This window comes from Prionailurus viverrinus, chromosome D1, assembly GCF_022837055.1.
Source record: "Prionailurus viverrinus isolate Anna chromosome D1, UM_Priviv_1.0, whole genome shotgun sequence".
In the NCBI taxonomy this organism is placed as follows: Eukaryota; Metazoa; Chordata; class Mammalia; order Carnivora; family Felidae; genus Prionailurus; species Prionailurus viverrinus.
In genome coordinates this window covers 22,044,511-22,066,676 of record NC_062570.1, presented here as the reverse complement: position 1 = coordinate 22,066,676, position 22,166 = coordinate 22,044,511, and the positions used below count along the sequence as shown (strand labels likewise).

The following is a 22,166-nucleotide window of genomic DNA, read 5'->3' as shown; positions in this document are numbered from 1 at the left end:
TAGAGATCAGGAAGATTGGGATGTATACATGAGGAAAAGAAAGTTGTCCAAGTATCTTTTAGGCACCAGGAACTTTCCAATCTGTTTTTAGAAATAAATTAAAATTGGCAAAACTATGGTTTCACTGGATGTTCCCAAATGAAACAGGAGCTCAGAACATTTAGTGGATTTGCCTGAGGTCACACAGCAACTATGTAACTGCGCTGGGCTGTGAGCGCAGGTCTTTTGACTCCAAGCCTCTTGCTACCTTCCTGCCAGGGGGAAGGGGGTCGGGGCAGAGGACGCAGGGAGGTTCTTCCCTCTTGTCTCTGAATTCAGGGACCCTAACGCCTGACTGAATGACAAGGCTGAACATAGAGCCTGTGGTTGGGGTCTGAAAGGCCCACCCTGGCTTGCCCCCCACCCACTGACTCTCGCCTTTGCAGAGCTGCACCAAGCCAACAGCTCCCCGCCCCTCCGGGCCAGCCACCCTATGGAGTTCTGGGCCTGGGAGTTGGGGAGTAAAGCCTCCAAGAACCTTTCCCAAAGTCCAGGTAAGAGGAGGCCCTGAGAGGAAAGTGAGGAGGTGAGGCAGGGTGTAGGGGTGGGAGTGGGAACAGGAAGCTGGGGGACAGGGTTGGGGCTGGGGCTCATGGGGGCCCTGCCATTCTCACCCCTAGGCTATTGTTCTCCAGGAGCCGTGCCCCAAGCTCTGGTTGCCTGGAGGGCCCTGGGACCGCAGCTCCTCCGATCCTCCAATGAGCTGGTTTCGCGCCCTCTCCCCCCAGCACCCCTCGCTTCTCGTGGAGCCTCCACTCAGAGTCAGCAGACCCAGTAAGAGGGCATGGGGTCAGGAAGCAGGGGTGGGGGACTGGGGTGTGAGTGGTCTTTGCTGTGCTTGAACAGGGGCTGGGGGAGGGGTGGACAGGGGCTGCAGTAATGACCCTGTCATCACTCTCTTACCCCCATCAGGCCCTCGGCAGAGCCCCAAGCTCCCTCCTCCCTCCCACTGCCAGCTGCCCCCCTCCCCATCCCTGTCCCCTCCAGTCCCCCCAGTCCCTCCAGCCCCCAGGCCTCTTCCCTCTCTGGCCCCAGTCCACCTTCCAGTCGTCTGTCCAGCTCCTCGCTGTCATCCCTGGGGGAGGATCAGGACAGTGTACTGACTCCTGAGGAGGTGGCCCTGTGCCTGGAGCTCAGTGACGGTGAGGAGACCCCCAGGTGAGTTGTCTGAGGGATGACCAAAGGACTGCAGATACGCACACAACAGGGGTATGCTTATCTCAACTGGAATGTCTCTGCTGTGCCAGTAGACCCACCTCAACCATAGCACTGTGTCCCATTTTGCCTTTTCTAGGAATAGTGTCTCTCCTATGCCAAGGGCTCCTTCACCCCCTGTCACCTACGGCTACATCAGCATCCCGACAGCCTCAGAGCTGGCGGACGTGGGCAGGGCCGGAGGAGGGGTGGGGTCCGAAGTGAGGGGCTTGCTGTGCCCACCCCGGCCCTGCCCCACCCCCACCCCCAGCGAGGGCTCCTTGGCCAACGGCTGGGGCTCAGCCTCCGAGGACAACGCCCCCAGCGCCAGAGCCAGCCTTGTCAGCTCCTCTGACGGCTCCTTCCTTGCGGACGCCCACTTTGCCCGGGCCCTGGCAATGGCTGTGGACAGCTTTGGCTTTGGTCTGGAGCCCAGGGAGGCCGACTGCGTCTTCATGGGTATGTGAGACCACCCTGCCTTTCTCCTCACCCCACCCCTTGGAATGAACTCAGATCCCATAAGAACCCCTCCCTCCTTTTCCCCAACCAAGAGGCAGGGCTTCCTAATCATTGTCTTTGTTGTTTTTTTTGTTTTTTTTTTTTTTTAATTTTTTTTTTCAACGTTTATTTATTTTGGGGACAGAGAGAGACAGAGCATGAACAGGGGAGGGGCAGAGAGAGAGGGAGACACAGAATCGGAAACAGGCTCCAGGCTCTGAGCCATCAGCCCAGAGCCTGACGCGGGGCTCGAACTCACGGACCGCGAGATCGTGACCTGGCTGAAGTCGGACGCTTAACCGACTGCGCCACCCAGGCGCCCCTGTTGTTTTTTTTTTTAAGTTTGTTTCTTTATTTTGAGAGAGAGAGAGAGAGAGAGCCTCGTGAGCAGGGGGAGGGGCAGAGAGAAAGGGAGAGAAAGAAGTCCAAGCAGGCTCAGTGCTGTCAGCACAGAGCCTGATGTGGGGCTCCATCTAACGACCGTGAGACCATGACTTGAGCCGAAATTAAGAGGTGGACGCTAAACCGACTGAGCCACCCAGGCGCCCCCCAATCATTGTCTTTGTGGTTATCCTTAAAACAGCCAGCTTTTTATTTTATTACTATGCCCCAGGCCCTGTGATAAGTGCTTTATATACATTCAATATTAAAACTCTATGAAAAATATTCTTCATCTTTCTCTTCCAAATGAGGGAACTGTAAGTCAAACAGGTTTTTTAACTTGCCCAAGGTTGCCCACAAGAACAAGGACAAAATGTTCAAGTCTAAAGCCCAGAGGCAGCCAGTTATATTGCCCCCCCCGCCCCAGGTCCCTCGTCTTACCCAGACACCGATCACCAGGAAAGATTGCTCCCCACCTCTTCTATTTACTATTTACTCCAACCCCCTGTTCCAGATTCTCCTCATGATGGGAACTTCTGTTTTCTCTCTTATTTCCCACTGTGCTTGCAAGCCCTCCTCTTGTCCTGTCTGTGGCTGGGGTAAAGGGAAGATGGGCTCACTCCTTCACATGTCTACCAGAGTGGGACCATTATCTCCAAGGCAACAGAAGGTAGCTCAGGGCTCCCCGTGCCCCTTCCTCATACACTCTGTCAGATCCCCTATCGCCATCCTATGAACCCCAATAAAAACAACCAGGCTTGTAGTAAACGGGAAAGCAAGGATTATCCAGGGTAGAAGTGCCCACAACAGAGGGAGAAGAAAGGTGCCCAGGGAGAGGAAGGGTGAAGGGAAAGAGTATGGATAGAGGGCCAGAGCTGGGGGGCACCTGGGTGGTTCAGTCAGTTAAGTGTCTGACTCTTGGTTTTGGCTCTGGTCGTGCTCTCATGGTTTCCACACCAACAGTGTGGAGCCTGCTTGGGATTCTGTCTCCCTCTCCCTCTGCCCCTCCCCCCACTCACACTGCCTGTCTCTCTCAAAATAAATAAGTAAATAAATAAAAAGAAGGCCAGAGGTGGGCTAGGAGGAAACAGTTCAAGCTATTCTCCCTAAGAAACCAATGGACTGATTCCAGTGGCCCCCAGAATTGATGGGCCGAGTTGGGGCTAGGTTATCTTCTGGGTTGGATGTATGCCTTAAGCAGGTCCTAAGTGTTCTGCCCTAAACTGGTCCCTCAGAGTGAAGGCCAACCCTCCACAAACAAATCTACCCTCCCTGACAGATGCCTCCTCACCTCCCTCCCCCCGGGATGACCTCTTCCTGACCTCCACCCTCTCCCTGCCCCTGTGGGAGTGGAGGTCAGACTGGTTGGAGGACATGGAGAACAACCACAGCCAGAGGCTGGGAAGGGGGCTGCCTCCCTGGCCCCCCGACTCTCGGATCTCTTCCGGAAGAAGTCAGCTCAGCCGTCCTGAGCCCAAGGCCGGCAGTAAGTGCCTGTCTGCCATACTCTTGATGGAGGGATTCTGGGGAGGAGCCAAGAGGCAACCCCTGGGGTTGGAGAGGTGAGATTAAGGAGGGTAACTCCATTCTCCTTCAACTTCCCTGCAGGCTCCTCATGAAGTGTACCTGAGACAGGAGACGGCCAAGAGGAGAATCAAAACCACCCCGCTGAGGAGTGTCAGTCTTGGCCTGTATTCTCTGCAGCTGGGGGACCACCTTGCCTCGCCACCAGGACAGTTCTCCTTCCGGGATTGTGAGAACAAATGAAAGCAAAACAAAATAAGAGCAAAGCAGACCTGGAGCCCCCAGTGAGCAAAAAGTCATCTCGGCCTGACTCCTACCCCTTGCTTTCTCCTCTGCTCCATCCATCCCAAACCGGGTCTTGTGGCCTGAGAAGCAGGCTTATCTCCTGATCTCCCCCCCGCCCCACTTGCACCACCAGAAGTGGAAGAACCAGAGATCTTCCCGGACAACAGCATCTTGTGGGACGAGCTGGTTAGGGAAGGAGCTTTATGGAGCCATGCCCCTCAGGAAGGCACCTTTCCTACGTAGGCAGGCTCACTTCTCCCCAGCCACACCCGTAAAGGAAGGATGGAGGAACACCCAGTGAGGACCAGCCTTGTTTCCAAGGCAGAGGGTCCAGAATGGACCTAGGGAGGGAGCCAAAGGAAGGGTGGTGGGAAAATGTGGGGCCAACACCCTCTTCATACTGTGGACTCTATGAGCTTAAGAAATTGATACCATTAAACTGAAATGACTTGAGTTTGTTGAGATCATCCCCCAGAGCACCATTCTGGGGAGGGTACCTGGAGGTATGGGAAGAATTCTCTCAGTTGGGGCGGAACTGAGCATTCGTTGGCACTCAGGGCCTGTCACTTATTTCTGTTCTGCAATTGAGGGAAGAATTACACACATCCATCAGATTTTCCCAGTCTGCTGGTCGTAACAACTGGTCCTGGGAAGACACTCCTGTTTTCAGCGGTCCCGGTGCCCCGCTCCCCAGAGACCAGTCCCGGATGGTTAAGAACAGGTGTTTTCTTAAAATAGACAAAGTAGCTAGATTCCACAAAAGGTAGGACCACCTATAATGGTTGCCTAGTGAGCACCCTTCAGACAAAACAACAGCACAGAGAAATGGAGCAGGACTGACAAGCCTGAGCCACAGGAAGCAGGGCAGGTGGGGGCTGGTCTTTTTTCTAACTTGGTGGGAAAGGCAGGGGCAGGACACACACAAGCTGCAGGGGATGGTGCTCCTGCATGTGACCAGGGCCACCGGAGGACATCTTTAGGGAGGGCTGATCAGGAAGCAGGCCCTGGAAGGGGGTGATAATCCCCCCCCACCGAAACCAAGGCAGCTCTACCTGGAGGCCACTCTGAACTCAGAGGCTGCGTGAGCCGGGGGGACACGGTGCTGCCTGAACTACCTTAAACCGGCCAGTCTGGTCTGGAATGTCATAATCTCAGGATGAGAAATCAGTGCTCCGGATACATATCCGTTCCTCTCTATTTGCTTTTCCTTTTTTGGATTTTGTTTTTCTTTTAGTTTCCTGGTAAAATTCCTTTTGAAAACATTCCAACCCTGTTTGCCAGACCAAAGGAGAAAAAGGGATTTGTACACACTTAGGTCAAAGTGGCAGGAGAGGTCAGAGGCCTGGGCTTGGGGTGGGGGTGGGGAGTAGTGGCCATCCCTGAGAGCCCAGAGCAGTTCCTGAGCCTGGGGGTGAAAAAATGAGAAGGAAACAAACCACAGAAAACCAGTGAGTGGCATGGGCTGTGGGTGGGGGAGCAATGGTCACTATGGCATTCGGGGCCAATATTTTAAAAAATCCTGTGTCAGCCAAACCCATCACATTGGGGTCTCGCCTGGCCAGGAGGTATCTGTTTGCACACATCCAGGGTCAGGGAGCCTGACAAAAGCCTGTTTTCCCTTCTTGGCTGGGGTTTCCCCCATCAACTCCTTTCTATTATTTTTTTTAATTCTTTTTAATGTTTATTTATTTTTGAGAGAGTGACAGACAGACAGAGTGTGAGTGGGGGAGGGGCAGATAGAGAGGGAGACACAGAATCTGAAGCGGGCTTCAGGCTTTAAGCTATCAGCACAGAGCCTGATGCAGGACTCGAACTCACGAACCATGAGATCATGACCTGACCCAAAGTTGGACGCCTAACCGACTGAGCCACCAAGGTGCCCCAACTCCTTTTTTGTATTATTATTGTTAGGGGCATATTTCCCCCTAGAGAGGAGAGAGGCCCCAGAGGAGGGCACCAAGGGAGAGCCTGGCTTAGTTATCTGAAGGTGGGACAAGTTTCAGCTCCTTCAGGAGGCAGGCCAGGCCAGCATCTCTTAGCCCCTGTCCTCAGCTGGTGCTTTTGACAGAAGAGTTTCAAGCGAGTGCCTTGATCTACACTGTCTCGCAGTCTTTCTTCCCCATGCCCCACATGAAACCAGACAAGCAGGGCCCAGAGCTCTGAACAGACTCTTTTTATTTGTCCCTTTTACACATGAGTTTCAGGTAGAAAGAGGTGGAAAGTTTCAGGTAGGAAGAGCTGGCTCTCTGGCTTTTAAGCATCATTGCTGGGAGGGAAGAGGGCCCCCCCTGCTCCTCTCTGCTCACACCCATTTACCAGGGGGAGGGGCTCCCATCCAAGGCTCCCGGCCCAGGGACAAGCCCTTCCCCGTGGAACTCCTGATATCCTCATCCAGGGTCATCTTGGTTCCTAGAGAGAGAAAGAGGCTAGTTTGCAAGGCCCTAGGCCCTGGCAAACAGGCTATGGGGGGGGACGTGCCTCTTTTCTCCTCAGCCCTCCTCCTGAACCCACTCTCCTCTGGGGAGCCCAGGCTCCTCCACATATCACCTTGTCCTCACCCTTCATCACCTGTTCTCCAGGATCCCTCCCTTCCCCCTCACCTACTGGGTCTCCTCCTTTTTGACACTTGCTCAGAAAGCCCTTCTCTCCTTTCCTGTTTCCAATCATCCCTTGGCTCGCCCCTCCTAGTCTTCTCGTCTCCCATAGTTTGCCTACCCCAGCCCCCACCTCTCCGCGTTTCTGTCCTGGTCTTTGGCTCCGGCTCCGGCTCCGGCTCCGTCCAGGGCCCCGGGAGCCTCGGGAGCTGCTGGAGCCTCTGGAGGAGTTGCTGCCAGCTGTGGAACAGGTGCTGGTGCCCTGGCCCCGGGACAGGAAGCTGGGTCGGCTGTAAGGGAGCCAGGCCTCTTCTGCAGCACAAGAGAGAAGGGCCACCAGGCCCGGGCAGAGAGCAGAAGGTCACTGTTTGCCCACTGTGCCACCTTGACTGCAATCCCAGATCTGGAAGGAGGGCGGAGGGCAGGCATAGGGCCCAGGCCCTTCTGGGGGCTGAGGAGACATAGAACACCCAGCACATGGCCTTGACATAGCACCTGCTCAGACACCCAGAGGGAGCTCCCGGGCAGAGGGAGCCTTGGGAAAGGAGGGACAGAACATGGAGTCCCACTCTTGCCTCTTCTGGGCTTCAGTCCTGGGAAACTATACAACTTGGCAACTTCTGGGGATCTTTCCCAGAGAGAGCTACAGAGACGTGTAGGATTTGATCAAGTGCATGAACCCCGCTGAAGACAAGGGGTGAGCTGGGTGAACATTAGTCCTTCTTGGCTGTACTACACTAGCTGCCAGTCCCACCTTCTTGGGTAGGGATGACCTTCTGGCCTTTCCTGGCCCTCCTTACCATCCAGGTGGGGACCCCGCTGGGCCCCCAAGGGCCCGGCCTGCACCATTCTCCTCTCTCCACTGCGCTCCCGTTCCCGTTCCAAGGAGGACATGCTGCCTGCTGCCCTCAGCCCTACGGCCCAGCTTGCCTCTTCCTCTGGTGGCGGCAAGGGTGGCGGGGGCAAGTCTGGGGAGAGACCTGTTTTCAGCAGAGTCTCCCACTCCTCCTGATACCAGTCTTCCTCCCGCTCCTACTCCCTGGCCCCAGGAGGCTGCGACTGAACAGCCCAAGATTTGGGTGCACCTGCTTCCTCCTCCAGCACCACCCCCCCCCAAGCAGAGCTCACCCTTGGTTTCCTGCCTGTTCCCCCTCCTTTCACCATCTCTCAGGCCCCTGGCACCCTCACCCCCAGGACTGTGCTCCCGTCGGTAGGGAACAGCCTTGGGTTTCCGGATTCGGGCACGGGGCGCTTGAAGTGGAGGAGTCATCTCCCCAGGGACCTGCCGGGTTCTCCCTGTAGCATTAGGGGACAGGAAGAGCAGGTGAGACAGAGGATCAGGAAACAGGCTTGAGGATGAAGAAGAAAGAAGCTTCGAAGGGTATGGAGAAGTAGGAGCAGGTTAAGGCTTCTGCAGACTCACCTGGGGCACTGCTGGCTGTACTAGGGACAGGGCTGGGGCTGAGGTGATGGGAGGCTGTGGGTCCAGCACCCAGGCCAGCAGGCCTCCCTTCATGGCTACTCAGAGTGGGCTGGGATACACTGAGAGGGGAACTTGGACCAAGGGGCACCCTCCTGCAATGACATGAGGCCTCAGCATTTGTTCACGTGACAAACGCTAAGTGCCTACCATGTGCTAGACACTCAGATGAATAAGGCACAGCCTGCCCCCAACAAGGCTCCCCAGCTAGTGAAGTATGAGGAGAGCCATGTCTTTGAAATGCCCGAGAAGCTTGCAGAACCAGTCCAATGGAGAAACAGTCTGAAGGGAGTGAGAGACCTTGTCAGCCTCCACGTTCCTTCCCAAATCACACTTCCACTGTGACGTGGCCATGAGACCTCTGCGTCCCAGATTCATCCATCCATCCATCCATCCATCCATTCATCTATCCATCCAGTCATCCACTCCATAGATATGTACCCAGGGCCTATAATGTGCAAGGCATCATATACCTCCCTACCTGGGCATCTGGTGGAGATGGGGGATGTCAGTGGGGGGCTGGGGAGGGTCAGGAGGTGAGGGGGTAAGAGTGGCTGTGGACTGCTGTCCATAGGAAGATGTGGGAGAGGGGGCTTCCCCTTGGGACGGAGGGACCAAGCACCCTCCACTGGAGCTGGGCTCTGCCAGGTGGCTCCTCTCAGGCATTGGTGGACACCACTCTTCTGGCTCTGAGCTGGGGGCAAACAGGGGTGACTGAGTAGCTTCCATACCTTCCCCTTGGCCTTCCAGTTGCCCTCTTCCCTTCCTCTCCCAGCACCTCTGCCCTCCCCCTGCAGGAGGCCCTGCAGTCCCATCTGTATAGGGCATCCGCAGCAGGGCACATCCTTACCCGCCCTCCAGCTCCTCCTCAGGCCCCTCGAGACAGCTCAGTTCACAGGAAGGGGGAGGTGGTGGCAGGGCTTCTGGCCAGTTGAGAGAGGGCATCTGCACAGGTTTTCCCAGAAGCTTTACTTTGCCTCCCCTGGCTCCTGAGGAGGGTAGGATGGGGACACACCAAGATAGGAGGCAGATGAGAAATGTCAGAAGAAAGTGCTGGGCTAGGTCCCAGAGGGGAACGGTAAAGGATATTCTTTAGGGATCCTCTGCTCAGAGCTAAAAGGGGGGGGGGGTATTTGGAACCACAGTCATACCACTGTTCCCCTGGCTCCATTCTGGAGGAGCGTACTGGCTCCAGGTGCCTGGATCCCCTGAGGGATTTGGGGGGAATCCCCCGTGGAAGGTCTGCAGCTCCTCCCCAGCTGGGTCAATGGTGCTGTAGACAGGACCCTCAGTCGGGGCGGCAGGACCCCGGGCCGTCTGAGCCAGGTACAGGGAGATTCCTGCTTCTGAGGAGGAGAAAGAGGGAGGCCAGGGGGGGAGGCAAGGGGCAGGGGGCAGAGACAGAAAAATAGCGGACAACAGGAGAATGGAGGGCAAAAGGAGATCCCACCGGACCAACTTCTCCCCCTTCCCAAACCTTACTTCCAAACCGGGGTGAAGGTTAGGCATGAGAGAGGCTCCCCCAACTCATATCCTCCCCAAGGACTGACCAACCTCAGGAAGACTGGCAATCCTCGGCTCCCTTCAGTTTGCCCCAGTAGGTTGAGAGGAGAGAAGGGTGTTGGGGGCCAGGTGTGCCCCTGAGAGAATTAGAACTCCTCACCATTGTAATATCTGTCATCTGGGTCAGGATTGCTGGGGCAGCAGCTTCCCCTGGGCTCCGGGGCTGAGGGGCTTCGAGATGGGTGGGGCCACGAGTCTGCTAGCCATGGGTAGGGGGCGGGGCCAAGGCCCATGGGTGGCCTGAGGGAAAGCACGTGAACGCTGGGGACTGAGAGCCCGAACAGGCCAGCGAATGTAAGAGTAACCAGGAGTCCTAGGGCAGTGATGGAGAATTTGGGGGTGACAGGTGGTAGGCAGCGTGGGGAGGCACTGAGGCCTGGGGAGGAAGGGGAATAGTCTCTTGATGGAGGGGATTATCCTTGAGAGATGAATTAAGAGGATTACCTGGAACTGGCTCCAGAGAGGCCCTCTGAGTGTGGGAAGGACACTGGGGAAGATGAGGGGGACACTGAGTGAGAGAAGGGCCCGTACTTGGGGTCTGAACCCCACTGGAGCAGAGATATCTTACCTGCAGGTGTGTAGGCAAAGGAGGCTTCCGAAAAGGAATCCATGGGAGAAAGAGGAGGGTAAATGGAGAAAGGGTCAGAAATACTCACATTCTTGTCCCCTTCTTGGCCCCGGTCCCAATTCCACCACTCAACCTGTACCCTGGACCAATTTCATCAGAATTTCTAGGAGTGGGACTCAAGCATCAGTATTTTTCTAAAGTTCCCAAGTGATTCTTATGTGTAGCCAAGATGGGGGGGCCCCCTGATCTCAGAGACCGCTGAATCTCTCCAGACACGCCCCTTATGGGGGAGTAGCAGAAATCAAGTCGCCCCTCTCAGCGGGTCCCACCTTTCCACCCAGATCCCGCCCCACAATTTAACGTCCAGAGTCCTGGCCACCCACCTGCTGCTAGGCCCCGCCTTTCAGGAAGTGAGTTTTCCCCCTCTCCAGAATTGCCCCTTCTATACAGAGACGGATGGCAAAGCCCGCTGTCTTATCGAGGCATCTTAGGGGGAAATTTTACCCCTCTCCCCAGATTCAGGTACGGGCCCCGCCGTTCCCCCAGTCCCGTCGGCTCCCTGCCCCATCTTTGCGTACCCCGCCCCTCTGGAAGGGGCTGAGCTGTGGTGCGACCCCTTCCTTCTGACTCCCCCGCCCCCCCACTCACCGAGCCGTGAGCCCCTCCCGTCCCGCTCTCGGTTCCGCCCGCCTCCCTCCCTCCAGGCTCCGCCCACTCCAAGGCGCTCCTCTCGGTCTAACCAAAGCCCAAGTGCGCCCCTCGGCCCGCGCAGGGCCCCAGGTCCCGCTCACCCGTGTAGTGACTGAGCTCCTTGCGCTGCCTCCGGCGCCGGTAGAGGACGCCGCAGAGCCCGAGGAGCAGCGCCCCGCACGCGGCGCCGCTGCCCGCGAGGAAGGCAGGCTCCCGCAGCACCCTCGCCAGCCGCTCCGCCAGCCCCGGGCCCACCTCGAGCCCAGGCTCCAATCCCGGCGGGGAAGCTGTAGGGGTCAGAGAGGTGAGGGGACTAGGGGCCTGGAAACCCGGGAGCGAGGAAGGGGTCATCCCTGACCCCGCAGGCACGGTTACACTAGGACCCCACTTCAGTTCCCCAGCGCGCCCACCCCCACCCCCACCCCCACTCCCACCCCCGGACTCACGCAGTTGCACTGACACCGGGGCACTGGCCACGCCCACGCCCACGCTGGTGGCCGCCGCGACCTGGGTCCGGTAGAGAACACCGGGCAGCAGTCCCCGGAGCACCGCGGAGCGTGCCCAGCCTGCCGCAGACCGGTTGAGGTGGAAGCGACTCTCATTGCCCAGGCACCATATCTGGGGAGAGGAGACCCGGGTTCAGAGAGTCTGAAATGGGATCCTGGCCTCACGTGGAAACTTGAAGCTCTGAATGGTAGACGGGGCTTAGCCAGGCATCGTTCAGCCTGGAGGGATACTCTTGAAACCTCTCTCCTTTCCCCCAACCTCATCTCCAACCCTAAAGCCAGTCCTGGGTTTCCTCCTCCCTAATCCTAGCCCCTAGGTCCTCCCTCTCCCTCCCCTCCCCAGTCCCTTCTCAAACCCTGTACCTGGTATTCCTTGATGATCCCATTTTGCTGGGAAGGGAGTGGAGGTTCCCAGGACACTGTGACACTGCTGTTGCCTTCACCCCCCAGGGCTACTGTCACCCCCTGGGGGGGACCACTGGGGGCTGGGCCAGGGTAGAGCACGGTGAGAAAGACACAGTCATGCCAGCTACCCTTCCTGCCCCAACCTGCCCCCTCCCAGGTTGACACCTTAGGGAAGGAAGGTATCTTTTCTTCCCACAACTCCCCTTGCTCTCCCCCTGCAAACCTTTATCCTCCCCCACTCCCTCTTTCCTGTTGTCTATTCATCAGCTCTGTGCACCACCTCCCTTACCCTCCTCAGGAATGCTTCTGGTCATGAAGGGACTTTCAGGCCCCAGCCCCTCGTGGCCTTGGGCTTGCACCTTGACCTGAATTTGGGTCCCTGGGGGGAGTCCTCTTAGCACAGTACTTTGCTGGCTTGGGGACTGTAGGTCCAGTACTGTCCAGTGTCCCCCATCAGGGCCTGCTACCTTCCAAGACACTCGGAAACCTTGCACCAGCTGGACTGGGCCATCTACCTACAGGAGACAGGACAAAGCATACCAGAAGGAGAAGTAAGGACCACACAAGTCCTCCAGGTCCTGTCCCTCCTCGACTTACCTGTCTTTCCCAGCCACTCACTTCCCACTTTCCCATACCCATTCTTGGAGATCTCTACCACCCCCATCATCGTCCCTGCCCTTAACCTCGTCCCCATGCCACACTCACAGTCCAGGACACCTGCAAGGTCCGGGGCCCAAGGACTATGGGCTCCTGCATACGCACGGCCACTTCAGCCAGTCCCCTCTGGCCTCTCCATGGGTCCTCCACTGGCCTGGATGGGTTGCTGTCTATTGACCAAAAAGCCCACTCAGCAAGAGCCACCAAGGATAGAGTCAGACTGAAAGTGTGCTGTACCGACTGTATCCTCAGTCCTCCAGAGCACACCCCAGCCTCAGGAGGGGGCTGGTCAGGGGAATAGCTTCCAGAGGTGGGCCTGTGTGTCCAGCAAATATGAATCTACTTTCTGCATAACCACATATGTAGCCTTTAAAGACCTCAGTTCCTCATCTCTAACATGAAGATGAACTCTCCAGTGTCCCTTCCAGTCCTCATAAGCTACGTTATCTGTGGGTAATCCCCTCTTCTCTTGTCCCTAGATGAGAGGGAGGCCTGACCTACTCCAGGCTGGGCCACAGTAGAGACGTGACACTGCAGAAGAGAGTGGCTGTGCTCCCGTGGTTTGGGGGGAGGCGTGCTCTGCAGCATTTCATGTCATAGCCTTGAGCCAGGGACTCTGGCCCTACTCACCCCGGGTGCGGACAGGCTCAGAGACGGGGCTGGGCTCACTGAGGCCCCAGGCTCCCACAGCTCGTACCAGGAACAGATAGATGGTGTTGGGCTGCAGACCGCTGACAGTGTGTGTCTCCAGCTGCACGCCATCTGCCACTGTCCGCCACGTGTTGCCAGCTGCTTGGCTGCAACAGGAATGGGGTGACAGACTTGTCTGAGCCTGGGGACCCCTCATCCATTCTCTGTGGCCCCCTACTATCTCCTTGCCCTGGGAGAGGGAACTGGCAAAACTCTCCCCACCATAGCAAAGACCCTAAGGACATAAGATTCCCTTCTTCCAACTTTCCAGGTTTGCTTTCAACATTTTCTCCATACCTGAAGGCCTCTATCACGTAAGAGGTGACTGTGGCCCCCGCCTGCGGGTTGGGCTTCCAGGTCAGGGTAATGCTGTTCTTGGTGATCTCAGTGACCAGTGGCTGAGAGGGAGGCCCTGGAGGGGTACTGGGCTCCGTAGGGGGCTCTGATGAAACTCCCCAGTCCTCTGCAGTGAGGCGATAATCTTTCAGTAGAAGGATGGGAAAGGGATGGCACCTGCGTCACCAGCCTCCTTCCCAGAGAAGCTCTGGGGCTGTGGCATTGGTAATGGTGGAGACGGGGACGTGGTTACTGAACTGACCCCTCCTCACATCTGCCTCCCAAGGGCATCACTTGTGTCAAGCTCCTCCTCACCACCATGGCCGTGGCATTTGGAAGATAAATCAGTTCTGGGGCTCAGGGAGGTACCGAGTACCTTCGAAGCAGGTTTGGATGAAGGTGCTGGCAAAGCAAGGGGACAAACAAAACTCACCCCGCCTCCTAAGCCAGCTACTCCATGTGGCCTCCCCTGTGGAACTCTTGGCCACACAGCTGTAGAAACCCATGTCCATCTCCTGCGGGAGAGGGTAGAGGACTGGCAAACAGAGTGGATCAAGGTAGGGCGAGGGGGTGGCGGTGGGTATACAGAAGGGTGGTGAGGGCATTGTACACTTTAGGCGGTCTAAGCAGAGGAGTAGAAATGGAGTTAGTCCCAGAGGGTACTTCCGAGATTTGGGCATGTGGACTGTGTGGCCATTCTCGGTTACTCAGGGCCCAGGGGTGAGACTCACCTGCACCCTGGCGATGTACAGGGTACCGTTGGCCATTAGATTGAGCTGCACGTCGTCCCCCTGCAGCCACTGCCCGTCCTTCTTCCACTGGATGCTAGGTTGAGGGTTCCCAGTCACTCTGCATGGCAGCCACACAGACGAGCCAAGTGCCAGCGTCTGATTGGCTGGTCCCTGGAGGATGATGGGAGGCAGCCCGTCCAAGGAGGAGGCTGAGAGAGGAAGAACTTGGGCACCTCAGGAGAGGATCCTGGGTTCAGGAAACCAGCCCCTTGTCCTCCTTCTCTGCTCCTTCAGCCCTCCTTCCCCTGGAGATTGGAAGGGTTTCAATAACCATCTGTAGTCTCTGCCTGGAACCAGCCATCTATTACTGGCTTCTGTAGCTGATTTCCTAACTTCAAGGCCATGTCTCAGGAATACGCCCCTCCCCTTGCAGACATATGATACAGAACCCAAGAAAAACAGATGTCCTTAAGCCATGATTTCCTTCCAGGCCATGGGGCCAGGCCTCTCTCCATGAGCACTTACCTGCTTTTACCTCCAACAGGGCCTTGGCCAGGATGCTGCCGGCCACACTAACAGCCTGACACACATAGTAGCCAGCGTCCCCACTCTGCACATCAGTAATGTTGAGCTGGCCTCTGGGAGAGACTGAGAAGCGCCCCTTGGGCTGAAGTGGCTGACTGGGGAAAAGCAGGACCTGTGGACAAAGCCAGGAACCGAGACAAGGAATGAACAGGCAGCTGGCAGAGAGATCCCCATTCCCATCAACCCCCGAATTCAGAGAATCCCTAAGGTTCTAGTTCATACTGTCCCCAGCCAGTTATATGACCTTGGGCAAAATAGTTAGATTGACTCACAAAAATGTGGAAATTTTATGAGATGATATTGGGGTGCACTTCCTAGCTTTGTGATTACTAGTTGGGAAACTCTGAGCAACATATTTAACCTTCCTGAGCCCCAGTTTCCACAAAGTTGATAGTCATGAGGATAGTCATGAGGATTAAATGATTAAACATATGAAAATCTTTTAATGCATTGTGTGATAATTGTCAAAAACTTTCTCCTTTCTGGCTTTAACATTTTACGTTACCTAGATACATGGAAGGTAGGGAAGGTGGTTGGGTCACAGGTAAATGGCACCAGGCTGATCCCCTGATGGATACCTACTCCCACCCTCTACTACCACCAGCATTTTTATTCATTTAAAATACAGCAATCCCAGATGCTAGAGAAGATATTGGAAAATTGTGGCTGTGGATTTGAAATGAGGTAGTGCGAGAGCTGGTTTTCCAGGGAGGTGGAGTTAGGCAGACTGATTTTATTATACTGACCCTGCTTCCTAGGAGCAAAATGCCCACCTTTCACCTAGTGGGCGGGACTCGTGTTGTAACTTCAGTTAATATTCCTTCCTGTTGTGCAATCAGCAATTTGTTGGCGAAGATTGGAGAGGGGTGCCTGTGAGCTCCCCCTGGTGGAAGTCCCTTGTAAAATGATGAGCAAGTAATGCTGTTCGCTGAGCAACTTTGGTACAGTACACACTTTCCAGAGCAGCATATTAAAGCCCAGACCCCAGGTGTCTGGGAGAGGAGGCATCCAAGTGGATGTGCTACATCCTCAGGGCAGCCTTGCCTAAAATAGAAGGATTCTCCAAGGAATTACCATACAGGACTATTTCCTTTCACCTAAACATATTATCAGTTGTTTTTTTTTTTTTTTTAAGTGTTCGGTATGTTAGCTAACCCTTTTACATTCATTATCTTATTTGACCCACACAAATAACCTGCAAAGGTTTCTGGGAGGACCAAAGGTAAAACAGAGAGAAGTGTGCAGAGAATACAGAAGCGGGGAGGCTAAGACCCAGAGGAGAAGATTGTGGGAAGGCCCACCATGCAGCTGGCCACCTACTTGACTTCCCTCCTTCTGCCAGAAGATGGCAGGTGGGGGGTTTCCTTTGGTCTCGCATTGGAAAGCCACGCTCTCTCCAGGAGCTGCCATCTGGTCCTGGGGCTGGGTGACCAGCTGGGGAGGGACTGGGAAGGGGGAGGGGATAAAGGAACAGGGAGTCAGGGTACTCAGAAGGGAGACTGAGGGAACAGGAGAGAGAAGCCCAAGCTTGGCTTAAGTAAGAGCAGATATCCATCTCTTGTTCAAGCCTGTTCAGCTCTCTCCTTCTAGAAGTGTCAAGGGATCCCCCAACACCACCATATCTCCCATTCTGTCCTTTGTCCCTCATTCTCCTCTTCATCCCATCCTCCCTGGTCCCTCATTTCATCCCTGCTTCTGACAGTCCCAGGCCAGCCCTCACCGTGAACACTGAGGGAGCCAGATGCTTCGGCACGGCCCACGCTGTTCTCAGCCACACAGGTGTACGTCCCCTCGTCGTCCGCACTCACACGCCCGATCCAAAGGCTGTGGTCACTCCGGATCTCATACCTGCTCCACTCCCCACCCCCAGAATGGGTTGGCCACAGCTAGAGACCCCTTCTCTCTCCCCCAGACAGACACCAGGATCAGGGTACGTAAAGACAAGGTAGGCCTCAACAGGGACGGAGGCTGGTACCCATGGACCCATAAAAGGAGCTGGGGACTGGAGAGGGGAGGGGCCACAGGCTCCAGGGTAACAGATTTCTCTGAGCTGTCAAGTGAGAGGGTGTCTGCCTGTCCCTTTTCTAGGGCAGGGTGTGCTCTTGAGTGGTTGGGTCTCCTTACAGGCAGGAGGAGGGGGCTTCTCACCTGCCTGTGGGTAGTTCCCCATCTTCCTTGCGCCATCTTAGACGAGGTGGCGGATCTCCTTGCACCTCACATGGGAAATCCACGGGGGCATCTGCCAGGACCACCTGATTCACAGGTCTACGCAGGAATGAGGGTCGCTCTATGGATCGGGAAGGAGTGAATCATCAAGGGATCTGCACAGCTTCTTACTGCCCAGGCTGCACACCCCCATAATTCCCAAACTCCCTGTGCCTACCCAGGACCACAAGTTCGGCTGCCCCACTCTCCCGTTCTCCTGCCATGTTGGAGGCCACACACACATACATCCCTGCATCACTCTTGAGTGTATGTGACATCATCAGCTTCCCTCCACGAATCTGCAGAGTAATAATGGTAACTTTGGTCTTTTGTAACCATCAAAGTATATTTATTTATTTGATCCTCCTAGTAAACTAATGAAAACCTGTAAAGTTGACTCACTTATCAGATAAGGAATCCTTAAGTGATTTACCCAAGGTGGGGCTCAGGTCTGTGTTTGTTCCCACAGCCCAAACCACCTCTCACAAGTCCCTGGGGCATCTTGCTCCCCACCTAATTCATACCAGTTTCTTCCTATCCATCCTTAACTTATCCCTTACTTAATAGCTGCCTCTCAGCCTCTGGTCAGCTGATACCCTGACCTTAAATCTCCTGCCTTATCACATCTAAGACATTATTCCTCGCCCCTCCAAGACCCCGAGATTCACTGCTTCCTCCTTTGAGACATACCCAACCCCCTAACCTGTGGCTCCACCTCTCATGATGGCTCTGGCCCTGGCCCTTAGTCAGATCCCTAGCCAGGGCACGCCTCCTCACCGTGATCCTTCCCTCCTCCTCCTTGAGTCTTGCACTGTCCTTCTTCCAAGACACGGAAGGCTCCGGGTGGCCACGGGGGGGCACGCATTCCATTACCGCTGGCTCCCCCACTGCCACCACCACGTTCCCAGGAGACTGCCGGAAATCATCACGGAGGACTGTAAAGAGAGACAGACAGACAAGGACAGAGGCAGAGACAAAGAGACAGTGAGAATGAATGACCAGGGGAATAAACAGGAGTAACTGGGTTAAGACACAAGGCAATTGTTTTGGGGAGGGCTGTATCACCACAGACGGGAACTCTTGCCCAGGGGCCAAAATACCAGGGCCACTTCCTCCCTCCAGTCAAGGCATGGATGTTAGAGACCAAAGGTCACGGTCTCCAAAGAAGATGTTGAAGGAGCTGAGATCGGGCTGGTTCTGGATCGGATTATCTGGTACCCTCCCGCCTCCCCTAGGCTGGGGAAGCAACCAGCGGACAGTGCGGACTCTCACCTGCCACTTCTAGCGAGGCATTTCTACTAGCCGCTGCCCCCAGGTAGTTGCGCGCCACGCAAGTGTAGACACCTTCGTCGGGCCGCGCGCGGCGCCCGTGAACGATGCGCGGGAAGAAGAGTGCCCCGCTGGGCAGCAGCAGGCGGTGCGCGCGCGGGTCCTCGCGGGCAGTGGCCACTCGCGCCCCATTCTTGTACCACTCGATGTTGGGCCGGGGCCGGCCCTCCGCGCGACAGGGCAGAGTGGCCGGCTCGCCTCTGGAGACCAACAGATCAGGCGGCTGCTCCACGATGCGCGGCATCGCGTCCTCCGGCTCGACCCTTGACACTAAGAGTAGGGGTGTTGGCACAGAGCATTTAGACCGGGAAATTAGGGGAGAGATTGAGGCTCCAGAGAGAAAAATAACCACTCCTGCCCACCCTGCCCACCCTTTCTCTGTAGGGTCTATTGTCTCCTCTGGGAAGGCACTCCCACGTTCTTGGGCTGGTGAGGACACACGTTACAAACAGGCAGATGGGTAGAGGAATCAGGACACCAACTCCTAGGCTGGCTTTCTAGGCTGCCCAAAGACAGACACTAGCCTTCTCTCTGGCCAAGTTTGAGTGACAGGGCTTCCCCTCCAGCCCACTGTTATTCAGTCTCCCACCCTCACTGGTTTTCAGATTGTCCTTGCCCCTGAAGACCTGCACCAGAGCTAACACTTGTTTCTTGGCCCTCTGCATGGCCGCGGGTCATAAAAATGGAGAATGGGGACAAGCCTGGAGTCCCTCCCTTAGGAAAGGTAAGAGGAGACTGATCCGACTAGAGACTGGACTAGAAGGGGTTCTTAACCTGGAGCCAATGCATGGACATGGAGCCCTTCTTCTTCTTTTTCATTTCTTAAAAAAAAAAAATTTTTTTTTTTATTAAGTAAACTCAATGCCCAACATGGGGCTCCAACTCACAACCTTGAGATCAAGAGTCACCTGCTCTCCCAACTGAGCCAGCCAGGTGCCCCTCTTACTGACACCCCAGACAATCATGCTTGGAAAAACCTGTAGAGTCACAGGACTTGAGTGAAAATGGTAGTGAAAATGTTAGTAGTGGCTCCTTTTCTAGAGGTGCAAAGTTTTCAACAGCTTATTCTACAGGTTGATCGACGGATAGAGGCTAAGAACCACTGGGAAGGGGATTCCTCTCCTTCCTGTCTCATCAGATCCATTCACCTGGATGTTCTGTTCCTGCCTCTCACTTGGCCTACAGACTTCTGCTGGCTTCATCCTCTGCACTTGCCTTGGGATCCAGGATCCTGGAACCCGTTAGGCTCAGACACTTCAGCTTCTTCTGAAGTGGATTCGTAACCCATGGCGGCCAGTAGGCGCCGCTGCTGCCTCGCGTGATTTGGTGTCCTCCGATAACCAGGGACTCCCCCCGCTTCTGTTCTCTACCTTACCCTTCCCCGCCCGCGCCCCTCCCACTCTGTTCCAAAATCCGCAGGGACCTCGCTGTAGCTTCACGCTTCGTGTGGGATCGGGTTTCATTTCCCCACCCCTACCCTGAGAAGTTCTTATGGAGACTAGGCCGGAAGGAGGTTGCCCCATGCTGGTACTGTCCCGGGGAGAATTTATTTAACTGGCTAGGACCAGATTAGTGTCCCTCCTACTTAGGGAAGGGAGTAATTTTTCTCCGGTTGCTTCCTTCCAAATGGAGATCTCTGCTTCTCCGTCGTCTCTTCCCCTGCACCTCGTCCCCGTCCGGTTTAGACAGACCTCCATCCGGAGCGGCACTAGAGTGGTGAAGAGCTCAGGGGTCGTCCTGGAACCAAGTAGGGCTGGGATCTCAGATTTGACACTTCCTGACTGCAAGAACTTGGGCAAATTATTGAATTTGTTTGAGTCTCAGTTTATTTATTTTAAATATGGGAGTAGTGATAGGGTTGTCTTCAGATCATAATATATGTAAAGCAATTGAGGGAAGGCTCAATATATATGTCAATTCTGTGATGACTTGAGGGCTCTCCCTCCCTGGCCTACCTTAGCTTATCTTGGCTACTATAGTCTATACCTGACTCAGATTCTAACAGGCCCCAATATTCCTTTGTTCCCCTTCACAAATCATTAGAGTGTACTGGAAATAGGTTTGTTATTGCTAAGCTTTATGTTGCTTCTGTGACCCCTGGGGTACTTTTCATCTTTTCTGAATTTGTTTCCTCACTTGCAAAATGTGGCCATCAACGCCTTCCCTACATACCTCCTTACATTTTCCAGCTTGAATGAGGCAGTGTATGGTGGAACCTACACCTTAAGAGCGCTGGGGGAACGGAGGTGTGTCTGGGGCGTCTGTGAGAAGGGCTCTCTCTGTGCCTACCCTCCTGGGAATCTACAGCGGGTCAGGAATTTGGAGACCTCCGGCTCATTTCCGACTTTCTTCGTCCCTGCTCCTTCGTGTACATACCACACCCTTCTGGTCGGCCCTTTCCCCCTAATTCCTGTAGACACAGCTGCAGGCGCCCTTTCCCTGGAATTTCTTCCCTGTCATTCCCGGTCTCAGGAGAGGCTCAGACAGCAGCTAATGAATAGCTAATGATCATGCTAATAGGGCTCTGGGGCTCCTCCCCCAGCACCTGGAGTACCCCAGACACAAACACATGCACATTGTCTAGGTCTCCTTTACCGTCATCTTCGAGTTTCCAGGACCGTGCTGCCCCTAGATTCGAGTGGGTGGATGTCAAGGGATGGGGACTGGGGAGGAACCACGGGGGAAATCACCCGCAAAGAGGTCCGGGAAAGCGGGGGATTCCCGACACCGCCCTCAGGGGGCGCGATCGGGCGTCTCCCCAGACTCCGGGAGATCAACTCTGGCCGCCTCCCCGCCGCGCTAGGGGCGAGCGCGCTGTCTAGTCATTTATTAATCACCGTAATTAGCGGTAACGACCTCGCCGCCGGCGCAGCCAGCCCGCCGCAGTTCCGCGGGGTGGGCCGGGGTGAGTTCCACCTCTGAGGGGCAAACTTCTGAGTTTCCCTAAAACGGTCTCAGCGTCTGTCGCCCTCTGTAGTAAACACACCCAACATTTTAGCTTCCTCACCCTAATCCTAAGTGAGCTCTTGGAAAACTTAGGGTCCCGAAGGAAAACTTGCTACCTGGGTGAGTCACTAAGTGGCGCGGCTTGGCCACCGCGTTCCCTCCTCTGCCCTCCCTGCAGTGGGTCCCAGCCACTCTAAGCTCCGTAGTTGCCCGTCACCAGCCACGGTTCTCCTCACTTGGGGCGGCAGTGGCGGTCGGTGGGGCAGGTGGAGAGCAACGGATTTAGCAGCCATCTCCTCCCAAGCCCTCGATCTTCCGTCGATACCTCCACTCGGGTGCTAGAAGCTCCAAATTATCCCCTGGTCCCCAATCCGGAGGAGGCGCTAGGAGGCGCCGCTTGGTCCCAGTTATTGGGACAGGAGCTCTTTGACCTCCCCTTCCACGACGCCCTCCCACCTTAATCCATCCCTTGATCTGAGGTCCCCATGGAGCAAGGTCTTACCGTTGAAAGAGGGATCGCCGGGGGGCAGCAGGCTGTGGTTGAGCGCCGCTACCGAGGAGTTGAAGCCGAAGAGCAGGTCACTGGAGTTGGAAATGTCCCCCGCCAGGGAGTCCGCGAACAAGTTCATCTGCAGCAGTGTTTTGAGCAGGTAGCGCAGCATGGCGCGACCCAACTGGGACCGGGGCGGGGGGCTCGGGGCCCAGCCCCTGGGTCTGAGACCCGCGGGCCGGGAGCCGAAAGCCCCTCCACAGCCTCTGCGCACTGCCCCAGCCACGGTGCCGCTCTCCTGCCGGCGCGCCTGGGTACGGTGCGTGCCTCCGCGTGCCCTCCTCCTTCCCTCGTCCTTCTCTCCACCCCCCAGTGCCGGGGTCCCCCGGGAGCTGGGCGGGCGGAAAGCAGGTGCCACGCCGATCACGGCGTAATTAAGGGATTAATCCGCCTCCTTCCACCCTCCCATC

General features: G+C 55.8%; 2 protein-coding genes across 11 annotated transcripts in view; one reads left to right on the top strand and one right to left on the bottom strand.

Annotated features, from left to right (window-relative positions):
* The window catches only part of ROBO4 (roundabout guidance receptor 4), a 27,707-nt gene extending 23,333 nt beyond the window's left edge, over positions 1-4,374 (top strand). Inside the window, exons 14-19 of one of the 4 annotated variants that reach the window (XM_047878343.1) lie at positions 426-533; positions 660-813; positions 952-1,197; positions 1,334-1,692; positions 3,392-3,598; positions 3,721-4,374. In XM_047878343.1, coding sequence (XP_047734299.1) covers positions 426-533; positions 660-813; positions 952-1,197; positions 1,334-1,692; positions 3,392-3,598; positions 3,721-3,731 — 1,085 coding nt within the window. In that variant the 3' untranslated portion in view covers positions 3,732-4,374. Of the gene's footprint in view, positions 1-425; positions 534-659; positions 814-951; positions 1,693-3,391; positions 3,599-3,720 lie in introns of those variants that run through there. The other 3 variants (XM_047878342.1, XM_047878344.1, XM_047878345.1) reach the window with 3 other exon arrangements.
* Positions 1-22,166, bottom strand: part of ROBO3 (roundabout guidance receptor 3) — a 24,827-nt gene extending 2,661 nt beyond the window's left edge. The window contains exons 1-28 of one of the 7 annotated variants that reach the window (XM_047878341.1): positions 21,709-22,166; positions 18,204-18,530; positions 17,709-17,866; positions 17,110-17,230; positions 16,875-17,013; positions 16,447-16,574; positions 16,047-16,171; positions 14,667-14,838; positions 14,142-14,350; positions 13,844-13,925; positions 13,372-13,537; positions 13,015-13,181; positions 12,433-12,554; positions 12,017-12,242; positions 11,686-11,807; positions 11,263-11,434; positions 10,918-11,103; positions 10,127-10,150; positions 10,003-10,045; positions 9,659-9,798; positions 9,147-9,341; positions 8,846-8,984; positions 8,477-8,689; positions 7,939-8,090; positions 7,704-7,811; positions 7,316-7,483; positions 6,637-6,827; positions 6,107-6,330 (exon numbers count right to left, since the gene is read on the bottom strand). In XM_047878341.1, coding sequence (XP_047734297.1) covers positions 6,319-6,330; positions 6,637-6,827; positions 7,316-7,483; positions 7,704-7,811; positions 7,939-8,090; positions 8,477-8,689; positions 8,846-8,984; positions 9,147-9,341; positions 9,659-9,798; positions 10,003-10,045; positions 10,127-10,150; positions 10,918-11,103; positions 11,263-11,434; positions 11,686-11,807; positions 12,017-12,242; positions 12,433-12,554; positions 13,015-13,181; positions 13,372-13,537; positions 13,844-13,925; positions 14,142-14,350; positions 14,667-14,838; positions 16,047-16,171; positions 16,447-16,574; positions 16,875-17,013; positions 17,110-17,230; positions 17,709-17,866; positions 18,204-18,530; positions 21,709-21,868 — 4,167 coding nt within the window. In that variant the 5' untranslated portion in view covers positions 21,869-22,166 and the 3' untranslated portion in view covers positions 6,107-6,318. Of the gene's footprint in view, positions 1-6,106; positions 6,331-6,636; positions 6,828-7,315; positions 7,484-7,643; positions 7,812-7,938; positions 8,091-8,159; positions 8,690-8,845; positions 8,985-9,146; positions 9,342-9,658; positions 9,799-10,002; positions 10,151-10,917; positions 11,104-11,262; positions 11,435-11,685; positions 11,808-12,016; positions 12,243-12,432; positions 12,555-13,014; positions 13,182-13,371; positions 13,556-13,843; positions 13,926-14,141; positions 14,351-14,666; positions 14,839-16,046; positions 16,172-16,446; positions 16,575-16,874; positions 17,014-17,109; positions 17,231-17,708; positions 17,867-18,203; positions 18,602-21,708 lie in introns of those variants that run through there. The other 6 variants (XM_047878339.1, XM_047878335.1, XM_047878338.1 and 3 more) reach the window with 6 other exon arrangements.